The 13,469-nt window shown below is 37.2% G+C and overlaps 1 protein-coding gene across 1 annotated transcript; it reads left to right on the top strand.

Moving 5' to 3' along the window:
* Positions 1-1,531: 1,531 nt before the first annotated feature.
* Positions 1,532-5,039, top strand: LOC140164403 (tubulin delta chain-like). The gene is made up of 3 exons (XM_072187680.1): positions 1,532-1,707; positions 2,167-3,197; positions 3,840-5,039. Exons 2-3 carry the CDS (start codon positions 2,276-2,278, stop codon positions 4,244-4,246), a joined length of 1,329 nt encoding a protein of 442 aa, XP_072043781.1. The 5' UTR covers positions 1,532-1,707; positions 2,167-2,275; the 3' UTR covers positions 4,247-5,039.
* Positions 5,040-13,469: the final 8,430 nt, after the last annotated feature.

Consider the following 13,469-nt stretch of genomic DNA (forward strand, 5'->3'; position numbering starts at 1 on the left):
GATATGTCTGATATGCTCTCATGTCCCACAAAAAATACTGTCGAAACGCTCAAAACGCTCATTCCAGTTCCCTTAATATGCAAATTTTAGTGCTCGCTGCATTCGCAATTATATATATCTAGACCATAAAAAAAAAATTGCACTGGGATATTTGGCATATGCAAAAGAAGGGAGCAAGCGATTTTTGGCAGGCCGAGATAAGCGAGGGCAAGCAATTTTGGCAAGCTGTTTGAAATTCCCCCACAGGGGCTAATAATTAATAATTATTGCACAGGCCCTTATGCAGGATTTTTTTGAGGTGCTGATTTTGGAAAAGTGGAGTTTTCCAAGAGGGGCCGATTTTGTGAAAAGTGGACTTTCTTCCCAAAATGTGGACTTTTTGGCCCCCAAAAAATGATTTTTTTGCTTGCTTCTCTCGCAAATTGTGATTTTTTGGGACTTCATGACTTCTGCACCCCCCCCCCCCCCTGTGTACGGGCCTGCACAATGCGAATGAGAAATTTGAACTACCTACATGTAGCCTATGTCAGTTGAGAGAGGGTGGGCAACAAGAAGGGGCACTCGATTTTGGAAGGGCACTAGGACTAGTAGGCAATTTTTTTTTTCGGGGGGGGGGGGAATGTGCCCCCGGGAATGTGCCAAATGAGAGAACCAAAACGAGCTACAAGGTTAAGGGAGGGCAAGACACTCGCATAGTCGCATGATATATCTAGACTATTTAGAGTCAATATGACCCACCACCACCACCACCACCACCAATACACCTTAGGGAACAAACCAAAAGATCGATGACGTATAGCTTATAAACACAACTAGTTTCGTTTCTTAACGGACCCCTTCCCTCCCTGCCAGAAACGTAGGCCTAATTATAAAATGTTGAAAATTCTGACATTAGTAATAATAACATTCTTCAGACCGATGTTTTTTACAAACGTTATCGAGTATTTTTACCCCCCGTAGTACCCCCCTCCCCCTAAACGAAACTAGTTTCGTTTATAGGACGTCAGCGATCTTTTGGTTTATTCCCTTACCCCTTAAACAGGCTTAAATTGTATTGAAACCAGTCTTTTTGAATAAAATAAACACACTATCTCCCGGTGGCCATCTTGTGTGACTCCTTACATTTTGGTCATCAAAAATGTATGACCCCCCTATTTTTCTTTCCAAAACTTTATACGACTCCCCCAGTATGACCCCCCCTTCCGAAGAAAATACCAGCCGGAGCCTCCTAAGCTCTACCCATTTGTGAGGGTCAAAATGAAAATGTGGGGGGAGGGGACTGCCCGAGCGAGGTGGGCAGGGCGTTTTTTTTAAATTATTTATATTGGATTTTTAATTATTAGATGAATCATGAAAAGTGCCCAAACCCCAAGATTTATATACTCTACTAATTGTGAGCCCGGTGGTCGGGCGGTGGTCCCCCGGTGGTCCGTGTGAGCAAAAACTGAAAGGGTGCCACATGAAAACCAATACCAAAAATCGTTCCCTTTTATTATTCCAATTTGGCATCACCTAAGAATGATAATGATATTTGGCCGGTAGAGGGCTCTAATTAGCTTACAAGCTGTCAAAACAAATATTTCGCGCCACGAAGCTCGTCGTACAAACAAATTTTTGCCCAAATCAAAACAATAATACATTGTACAATTCACAATTTTCATAGTTGATCGAGTATCTATTTACTATCTACCACGACGACTCGAGAATGTGAGTAAAATTTGTACTAGTATTCTGGGATTCATGGAGCAGACACTTTTGCCTCGATTAGAACTTTGGAAATCTATAGGTATAAAAGAGCTTAAAAGGCAAATAATGAAATTGTTGTCATCGAATGTATGGAGCAAGTATTCAACCAAAATGCCAAATGACAATTTGATTGACTTATTCAATTTTAAGCAATTTATAAACGATTTTGGAGTTGAGTAGCATTTTTATGCCATAGATTTACACACTGAAGTATGTGAATGTACCAAGAGAAGAGTAATGAAAGCAAATTTTGCTATGGCTATGCATAAAAAAATGCTAAATTCCAACACTGGTCATAAAGGATGCGACGATGGGATGTTCCTCGCTAGGTTGAGCCCTTGTATTCATAAAACTGCAAGAAATAATCTGTACATTGTACACATGTATCATGGAACTAAATTTTTGTAATTTGATTTTCAGATGGAGAATACCACTTTTTGCTAGACTACAGTGCATCATTGCCCCAAAGACAAGTACAGACCAGTGACAAATTCTAATTCTGTTGGTTATTTTGTCACCACTGCACAAGATGTCCGTTGTAACTCTGCAATTGGGACAGTGTGGCAATCAAGTAGGGTTGAAACTATTTCAAACACTTGCGTCAGATTTGCAAAATGAAAATCTACCGAAGTCTAAGAATAACCAAGAGTATGTTGAGGAGAGCCTACAAAGATTTTTCCATCGCAATGATTCTGGTGGCGGTATGACGGCAAGGGCTGTGTCTGTTGATATGGAAACAAAAGTAATACAGAATACAGTGACAGAAGCTAAGAAGTCTGCAAAATGGAGATACCCGATTGGCCAACAGTTTTGCAAGAAGAGAGGTGCTGGTAATAACTGGGCTGATGGTTTTTACAGTCATGGAGCAGACACGGTCGAACCTGTCATGGAAATGATACAGAAAGAGGTAGAAAAATGTGATGCACTGGGTGGTTTTCTGGCTCTTATGAGCGTAGCCGGTGGAACTGGTTCCGGAGTTGGAACTTGTGTCAGTCAGGCACTAAGAGATGAATATCCCCATACTGTCTTGATGAATCAACTCATCTGGCCACACAGCAGCGGAGAAGTTATACTGCAAAACTATAACACTATTCTGTCACTTGCTCATTTGTACCAGTGCTCAGATGCAATATTGCTCATCCAGAACGATCATATAAGAACAATATGTTCACGTATCACAAATCAACCCAATGTATCGCTGGACAATATGAACCAAATTATAGCCCACCATACAGCATCCGCTCTACAGCCAGCATTGAATTCTAAATCACATTGGCAAACTTTTGGTGATATAATGAAACAATTGGTGCCACATGCAGATTATAAACTTCTCACACTCCGCAACGTACCTCAGGTATCGCAAGAGTCTCTAGCATTCAGCAGTTACAATTGGCCTAGTGTGTTGAAGAGACTGAGACAGATGCTTATCACAGGAGTGGTTATTGAAGAAGGTAGGTACCAGCACAGACAAACAAGTACCTAGACCTATGACTTTGGTTCGCGTAGTGAAGCCGACACTGCTTAGCAACGACTTTGACAAGGACGCATACCCGGACGCAAGCAAGCCGATATGTTCGCGTCTATGGAACATGTTGCATTTGACGTGAGCGATAATGGTGCAACAATCACGCAAACGAGCGCGTCTTTCTCTCCAGACATGAACGCTTATTTCTTCGCGTCCGACCACCCGACCAAAATCACCTTGGATACGTGGCTTCACCTACTGCCACGGTCAGGGATGGGCAGTCATAGCCTCATAGGGCTAGGTGGTATGTCTATGGGTACCAGTACAGTAATACAGTGTACTATAAATTTCATTAAACTAAAACTAAACACAGAAGAAATACACTCAACTGTATTTTTCCCTAAAAATGAGAATAAAACAATGTACTGAAAAAAATTGTATTCCACATTGATGTTGACTAGTAGTTCTAGATTTGAAATAATTTTTGAATACTTTGTACAAAACAAGGTAAGCAAAATATATCAATTCTATTCAATACTTTTAAGTGCAGTTGTTATATGATCCATAATGTTGAAAATGTCCAAAAGAACATAACCATTTCCTATCCATTTGTATTCTATATTCCCAGGAATGAACTGGCATGTCAAAGTGCCCACATCTCATCAAGCAACTCCTCACCCCGCCTTCAGCAGATCCCTTGCTAACATCCTTACTCTGCGTGGCAAAGAATCATCCATAGCAGACACCTCAAGCTTTAGCGATGCCAATATGTATCCTGACTGGATCCCGGGTGACATGGCTCTCACTGTTTGCACACAGAACAGGGAGTTCTGTAGACACGAGAAAACTGCCACATTGCTTGGTAATTGTCAAGCTCCTGTGACAAGTTTAGACACTGTTGTTCATAAAGCATGGAATATGTTTGCCATGAGGGCGTATGTACACTGGTACACTCGCTATGGGATGGCAGAAGAAGAGTTTATTGATAGTTTTGCTTGTTTGGAACAAGTAGTACATAACTATAAGAATTTGTAATGCATAATGCATACTTTGTAACAAGTGAACCAGGTGGTGAATGACGTGCATTCTCTAAATTCAGTAAATTTCCATCGTCAACCGTGTAATTGAATGGGATTATTTTGAAATTTTAAAACGCTTGAAATATCACAAACAAATAGGCCTATCTATGTTCATAAATAATATAAATACAAGCTAAAACCGTTGGGGTTCGATAATGAACCCCACAAAACTAACCGAGTATATGGAAAATGCCATACGGCCGGGCGGTTTCACAAGTTGCCGGCTCTATCATGCCACTCGCCGCCTGAAGTGAACCTTCATGTCGTAGAGAACTGGGACTGATTTTGTTTCCAATCATAAACAGTAATAATTTTTGTAGAGATGTTATCAAATGATGACTTAAGCGATAAAAATATCTGCCTGTTCTATGGGCTGATGGACCTTAGTGACTCCATTTGAAGCCTACACCCCCTGTGTGTGGGGAGATTAAGGCCAGGCATGTCTGCCATAGGGGGTGTATGGATTTCAATTGGAATAGTCCCTTATTATGACCTGATACCATGTTTTTCCTATTTCCCCCTCAAGATGTGTACATTAATACAGTAGGCCTACGCTTAACAATAACATCTTGACACTCCACATTTTTGTTTTTGAAGAGTGAGGTCTTGTCTGATGTGCTCTCATTGCTACCAGAGCCCTTTGTTTTATGTTTAACTTAAGGGATCTAAAATGAGCGTTTATTGCATTTCGACAGTATTTTTTGTGGGACATGAGAGCACCTCGGACCTATCGAATTGCATTCTGAATACGAAGCAAGATATCAAATAATTTTAATTTTTTGAAAATCACAATATAATACAAATTTTATGACAAATTATAAAAATTTGATATTTTTCAAATTTTGATATATAACAGTCCTCAAGTAAATTATATAAATCTAATTCTTAAATCTAATTCTTAAAGTGTATGTAGCAGGGAGGAAAAGCCGACGGTCAATCGAAAATTTTGACCTTTCATATTGAAGATATGGATTTTTTCCCAAAAAGACCTAATTTTTTTGGTGTTTTGGGAAAAAAATCCATATCTTCAAATGAAAGATCAAAATTTTCAATTGATCGTCAGCTTTTCATCCCACCTACATACACTTTAAGTATAAATCATCAGATTTATAAAGTTTACTTCGAGTACTGTTAAATATCAAAAATATCAATTTTTAATGATTTGCCATAAAATGTGTATTAAATTGAGAAAAACAAAAAATCAAAATTATTTGATATCAGAATGACATTCTTCGTATTCAGAATGCAATTCGATATGTCTGATGTGCTCTGATGTCCCAAAATAAATACTGTCCAAACGCTCATACCCCAGCCCTTAAACATATGTGACTCAATCTGATCTACTCACACCAAAGTAGGAAATGTTAAAATCCCCAAGTCCCTGACATACTTGGTTGTTATTAACCTTTTTCATACATTGTCTTATAATTTTATTAATTTTTTTGCCTATATCAGAATTTCATCATAGCCGACTTTGGTCTTCGATCAGATCGGGTCACATTATGAAACTAAAATAAAAATTTCACCCTATTCCCGATTAATTTGACCAAATGCAATCCAAGTTATTGCAACCATTCATAGCAACGAGCAGGCCATGAAATTTCTGTCCTCTATGCAGACGTTTCTAGATCACCATAACACATTAAACAATCACATTCAATGCAATAATATTGGGTTCTTCCACAATGTGGTGGTTTATTATATTCAGTACATAATTAATTTCATATATAACATGTTTTCTACATATATATTTTTTGTACAATGAATCACACATAGTATCAGTTAACACAAAATCATTATTACCTATGACCATCAATACAATAAATTGGTGTACATTGTGGGTTCTGCATATGGACTGATCACAAGATCATATAAATCAATGGACACTTCTTTCATTTTGACTTAAAAGGGGAATAATTGAAAAATCATTTCCCTCAAATTTTAAGTAACAGAAACAGCAAATGTGATATAGCCATTTGTTTTATCTATTTTCGTAACTTCTCATTTATGCAGAGCAATAATTTCAATACCTATAAATTTATTTCTACAAACAAGCTGTACCCAATTGTGGTACCCATCAGTTTTGATGCTTATTGAAAAGCCAGCTTGTTCAAAATACAACATTAGATCCTCTTTTATGACCAGAACATTAATTGTTTTATGACCCTCAATGAAACTTCATAACATTAATATTCTAATAAGTTTGATCTCATGTTGCATATTGACATGCAAGCTGTCCATAATCACCAGAAACTTTCGGGTCAAAATCATTTTGATACAGTGTATTTTTTTTTTGCATTCTGATATCAGAGGGATAAAATACAACCTGAGTTACTATAAATAATGAAGACAGGGAGTTACATTTGACAGTTGAAATCCACAACCCCTATGAAAGATGTGACCTTAATCTCCCACACAGGGGTGTAGATTTAAAATGTAGTCACTTGTAATTAGGTAACCCACTTGAAATTCACACTCTCTGTGTGGGAGATTAAGGTTACAAAATGTATGTCTTCCATAGGGTAAGGATTTTAACTGTAATAGCCCATTATATATGTTTTGTTTACAATGTTATAAATGTTCTTAGTGTACACTGAATTTAACTGTTGTGGCCATGGAGCTATTAAAGATGGAGAAGCAATAGATTATGTAACACATTGTTCACTTGTGCCGATTTGAAATCTGACAAGCTATTCATCGAAAGGTACCTTTTGTTTGTGACAAAGGGCTTCCGCCATTAAATCGGTAAGCTGGCCCGACAGTGTATTAACGCTTTACCTAGCAGGCTACTGTCAATAAGTGATCAAACGAAAGTCGTGTGAAAGCGCCTATTGGAACGAAAAGTGATTGAGTAGCCGTAAGCACAAAAGGCACACATTAGCCGCTGAAGTACAGTTCGTTGTCACCCTACTGAATTTAGGTGCTTCATTTAAATAAATTGAATGCGCTTGCTGAATGATTACACATCAAGGCTGCCATGTCTGCATGTCTATAGTACTGTAGAATGGTAATAGCTACGTATACATGCAACATATAATAAGTATACCGGTATAGGCCTATATAAAAGTTGTTTCACAAATTGACATTTTATTTTATTTTAAGAAGGAGAATGTCATAAACAGTGGCGTACTGAAGGGGGGAGCTCTTCTGTGAGGGGATGAGGGAGGTAGAGGTGGAGGAGGGGATATGAAGAATGAGAGGAGGACTGGAGGAAGAGAGAAAGAGGAAGAAATGAAGAGAAATAAATAAATAGATGTAAATAAATAAAAAGGTAAGGAAAATGATAGGAATGAGAGGGGACAAAAAGTAAGAGGGGATGGAGAAGGGAAGGGTGATAAGAAGAGGGAGTGATACTTTAGCAAGGAAAGAATAAGTACAGAGAAAGGAAAAGAAAGGAATGACAAATAAATGTAGGCCTTATAATAATTATTATAGAAACTAAACACAGCCCCCCACATAGGCCTAACACTAACAGCACTATAGGCAGCCATTCGATGATTTCAATGCCGTTATGCGTTACGTATTTAAAACGCCCAGTCAGATGAATTTTACACCTGCCAAGCACAAGTCACCCAATTTCGAAAATTGGATGTTGAATGTACACTCTCATGAATATTGATTGGCAACATTTTCCAATATGTCAGCGCTCAAATCGGACACAATAGAACAATAGATCATTCAGTGCGTTGGTTGTGGCGGTACAAACTGCAGAAAGTCAAACTTGAATGAACTATTGTCAAGTTTGTTCAAATTTTGTCTTCCACCAAAACAGATTTGTAATTTTTAATTATGTCACTTCATAACCAACAGCATAACTCCAAGTGTATAATCAAAATCACTCTCCTGTGACGTGATTCAAACCTATTCAAAATTACTCTCCAGTGATGTAATCTTGAATAGTTCCGATGGGCTTTAAGCATCCAAGATCCCAGAATATTCCATTTCTTTGGCAAGAGCTACTTAAAATTCATTTATACACAAATGGCTTATTCCACTTGAAATCCACACCCCCTATGGAAGACATGACCTTAATCTTCCACACAGGGAGTGTGAATTTCAAATGGGGTTACCAGGAAGCTTCAAAATAAGCAGGCACCCAGGAGCCATTTCCCACTGGTCATAACATTTAGTCCACACCAATATCATATGAACTAGGCTACATTTTTTTCAAATAGAGCCTGGTAGTTAAAGTAGGTTTTGTATTTTGTGTCAATTGAAATTTAAATACCTCTTAGCCCTTTAAAATGGCTCCTTGTTCACTAGATAATCACAGGATCAGGAGCTGTTTTCCCAAATGTGTGGCTCCTGGTCCAGATCTGCTTATTTTGAGGCTTGGTTACCAGTATGGGTGACTCCATTTGAAATCTACATTTTACACCCCTGTGTTGGAGATTAGGTCAAGTCTTCCATAGGGAGTGTATGAATTTCAACTGGTGAACTGGAAAAGCCCAATCTATTTGGAAACTGCTGCAATCCCGGGGGAGGTACTCATGGTTTGGGTAGGGATGTGCCGCCAAGAATCTGAAAGTGCACCCAAATTTATACCATTTTCCAAGAAAATTTGACCCATTTTGATACCGGAGGCCACAATCTTTTGACTCCTATTAGGTGAAAATTAGGTGTGTTCCAAAATTGACTGAAAAGGAGCAATTTGCTATACCAGAAGGCAAATATCTGCAGCACACCCTGGTATGGTAATTTGTACTGAGTATCACCTGGGGCTGCAATTCAGTTGGCAGTATTTGGCTTTTAATTGTAGTATCTAAAGTACATGTAAGATTTGTTTGAACATCTTTGACAATTAAGGTTGTCTACTACAATGAACATTTACGGTGTAAAAACAGTGGAAGGAATGTGTACTTTTATCTTCTTTATCAAGTACATAAATACAAGGCTGACATTGGCTCTTATTCGATTGAAAAGGTTATAGTAATGTCAACCCTGTGCTGTGCACATACAGAGGAGGGTTTCGTATACAAGTTTCTTATACATGTACAACAATACTTAGATACATAATAAAAATAATTTCTTTACACATGTAGCAACATATGAAAGTCGTCTGCTAATTTGCATCATAAATACCAATATTTAGGTTATACAGTCTGAATCAAAATGATTAATACCTATTAGGCCACAAAAAAAATTGCTTGTTTGTCCATAGAGGCTTATGAAAAAGTTGGGTCGGTAGGTCGGATTTTTTTTTTTTTAATTTGAAGACTGGTAAATAAGTCAAAACACACAGCACTTTACTGGTTTAACTCTTGAGATGGTTCTGCATGTTATACTGTTCATTTTCTTTACATTTTCTTTCTTTAAATTTATACTAACCACTGTAAAAAAAAAAATTCCAAAAAAAAAAAAAAAAAAAAAAAGGCACGGTCGGGACCAGGGTGCACGGTCGGTCGGACGTGGGCAAACAAACAATTTTTTTTTTGGCCTTAGTTGTGATATTTATTGAATACCCTGCTTCAACCAAATACATGTACAACATTCGATCCCCTTGAAATGACCAGATATAGAGTTTTATAACATGAAACTACAAATTAGCTGAATCTTGTTCTTAATCACTGGAATCGGTTGGGTAACAATCATTTAGATACAGCCTATAATTACTGATTTCAAACCATTTACAGATCTTCTTGCCCAACAATAAGATCCCTGGAACCTGCTTACATTTTGACACATATCCTAAATGTTTCTCGCCTGCTTTAAGTATGCAGCATTTTGACTTTGATACTGATAGGTCAGAGGCTGATTCAACAGAAATATTACAGACAGGCATATTTCATTTTGACCCAGCAACTGAAACATTACCTCCCATCACTGGTTATTGAAAATAAAGGTAAGAGCTGGTTCTGTATACGATCACACACTGGGTACAGGAATTACATTATTAAAGTAACTGGCAGAGAAGTATACCACTCTATTGAACTGGTTGATGTCACTCTCTGTTAATGAGCAACATAGCCAGGGCTTAGCATTCCCTTTCTATTCCTCATGAGTGCCGAACAAAGCTTTAATCTGGTTTGACGTTTATGGTATGATGATATGATTGAATTGGCCAATCGGTACTCACTTGTATAAAATTTATAGTGCTTTATAGTGCGCTACGCACAGGCACAATGCCTAGACGTTGATCCACAAGCCTCAGCACACTTTACAGTGTGCTGTACACACACCATAGGAGAGAGAGCCATTCTTCTTTGTCAGCTAATGTAAGTGAAACTTCATGGCTAGTGCTACACAAATTAACCAATAGATAATGGATATTTATATCACTAACTTTGAAGGTGGGAAATGATCACAAACATCTGGTTCAACCTAACTGTCAAACAATAATCTTTGATTAATCAAATTACTACATTCATTTTGTTATGGATGAAATCAAAACTCGACCGCCGGTTCTGTCCGGTTGGAGCAGGTTTCTATCGTTCTAAATGAAACATGATTCAACCGCCGTCAACCGGCTGTTGAGTTTTGACTTCATCTGTTACACACCTAATACCAGATTAATGTGCCATCCATGAACATAACAGATTTTTCACCTTGTGCGAGAATCAATTTCAGGAATCGTGTTAAAGTGTAAATTTTCATACAACATAAAATTTAACTTTTTGCAGTTTTTGCACTCCATACAGCTACTGCCAAAATAAAAATGCACAAATATGTTCTCTTATGTGTAGGTCTATGTAAGAAAACTCAAAATCACAAGTTTAAAAACAAGCAAAGAACTCCATAATCGGCAAATTGTCGCGAAAATGACCGTGCTTTTACAGTTCTCGCAAATGATAAATATTCATAAAGTGGCAGTTTTAAACTTTATGAAAACATTTTTAATTGTTAATCTGTGATTGCAAATTACTATGTGCAAATTGCTCACTATAATTTGGTCACGTCAAGTTCGGTAGTGCGTATTTTGCTCGCCACAGTATCAAATCACGAATGTAAAGTTTAACGCTCTGAGTCTACACTCACACGTACATGGGTGGTTTGTCGGTACACTTGCGGCGCAGCCGCGAAAAAGCATTGATGTCACTACAGAACTTGAGGTGAACCAAATTATAACTGGTTGTTGCATGCATAGTGCCAAGAACACATGCATGTCAACAGTTCAGAAACACACGGCTTTGTGTCCAAGTTTTTAAAAAATAACATTTTCATATCAAAATTTTCAGAAAAGAATTCTCATTCTAGTAACAAAATGCCTCATCTACATGACCAATCTTTGTCAAAGTTATAAGCCAGTATAATAAGCTCTCATGCCGTTATACATAGGATCACAATTTATAAGTTTTTTGAAATAAATCGAACAAATATTTTACAAAATTGTAAAGTTATTTGTAGCCCTTTTTGTTTTACACATCTGGACCAATTATAAAAGTTGCATCCGAGTCCATAGGAGTAAACTCTCAAACAATGTGGTAGGCCAGGTCTTTCATGTGTTTGTTACGGACTCTTATCATCGACTCACGTGTAACCTTCAAAACAGCTTTTTACATGATGAACCATTGTGATGACCGACCGCAATGATGTGTGATGCTGTAAATTGGTCGAGATGTGTAAAACAAATTAGGCTACACATACCATTTTAGTTCTTGTAAAATATTTTTTTGATTTATTTCAAAAAGCATTAGTAGGAACTTATTAGTTGTGGATCCTATAGTATGACCACATCTTCAACCACCTTTTTCTCAAAATGGACATAAGGCCTTCTGTTTCTGAGCCCTCAATGTATATCAGCTGTGCTGATCCCCTCCCTTTTAACCTACCAATTCAACCTTGACAATCATTCTTCAAAACTTACAGCTTTTCAAGTAAAAAATAAACTCAATCAAATCTCCATATGCTGTACATTTGCATTGGATCTGAGCACACAAATTGTATTCCAGTATTTCACAAATAGAGGACACTTTTAGAAAAATATGAAATTCTTTACACTCAATATACATAACAGTGCCTATTTCTGTATGTGTAACACTGTTGTTGTGACTACTACACCACGGTCCTCTATCCTACACTCTTGTTATGTAACAATTGATATAGTATTGCTTTAATCTACAAACACTCCAACTACATGTTTTTTTGCTAACCATTCATGCAATATGTGCAGCTTGGGGAAATGTCATCAAATAATTCAGTATATGTGACATGGTCAACGGAAATGAGTCGGATGTCGCTAATATTGATTTTGAGATATTGGCAAAAAAAGTGTTAAAATTCTTTTGTTTTATATTGTTTTCAGCGATTGATCAAGTGACGTAACTTAGCAAAGAAAAATCATATGAACATGGGGTTTTCAGTTTTTGAAAGCTCTAAATGTCCTCTTTAGAAACATATACTAGTATGTAAAACTCATTTTCGACCAGGGTCGACATGTGACTCATTCCCCTTGATCATGTCACATATACTTTCTACAATTGGCATAATAGTCAAATTTCACCTAGAACTTGGATATACACCTGCATTGTTACAACTATTATAACACCTTATAGTCCATTTCAGAATACAATGGGCTATATCAGTTGGAAATCCAAATATTCACTATGCTAGACATGATATTAATCTTCTGCACAGGGAGTGTGAATTATTTCAAATGTCATGTTTCCATAGGGGGTCTTACAATTACAATCAATTGGATCTAATGCTAGTCATTGATATCTTTGGTAAAGCTGGCCCATGGTCTGATAGTTGGAATATACTCCAGACGTGAGCTGCTGCTAGTTGATGAAAGAATTCTTGACAAGGTTTGGGTTTTGGAAGATCATGAAACCTTAAGCAGATCATCAGAGATAGCAACATTTATAAATCTGCAGTTCTATAGCAAAGTTTAGCTTAGTGAAAAAGAAATTTACCATTTTGAGTCAACTCAGGTCCTATGCAGTTTGGTGCAAAATGTTTGATAATATTAATATAATAATCGGTAATCATCCCATAATGAATTTTGCCTAAATTACACAATCTCTCATCAGCCATCTCTTCATTAGTGACACAAATATGGCGGAGTCTGCATTCTCCTAGTCTAAATCAATGATTTTCACAAGATTTTCATAAATATAGAATACTTATATTATACACAGCCTGGTCCACTGATGAATGCACAGAATTCAAATGTTGTATATAATACTCCACTAGAATGTCTTGGTTGCACAGTCCTTTGTATAATACTTCTATATAACTAT

This window comes from Amphiura filiformis, chromosome 11, assembly GCF_039555335.1.
Source record: "Amphiura filiformis chromosome 11, Afil_fr2py, whole genome shotgun sequence".
Classification (NCBI taxonomy): Eukaryota; Metazoa; Echinodermata; class Ophiuroidea; order Amphilepidida; family Amphiuridae; genus Amphiura; species Amphiura filiformis.

Coding starts and splice junctions, on each gene's coding strand:
- LOC140164403 (XM_072187680.1), top strand. CDS start 2,276: ATGTCCGTTGTAACTCTGCAATTGGGACAGTGTGGCAATCAAGTAGGG. Junction 3,198..3,839: donor AGGAGTGGTTATTGAAGAAG/GTAGGTACCAGC, acceptor CTATATTCCCAG/GAATGAACTGGCATGTCAAA.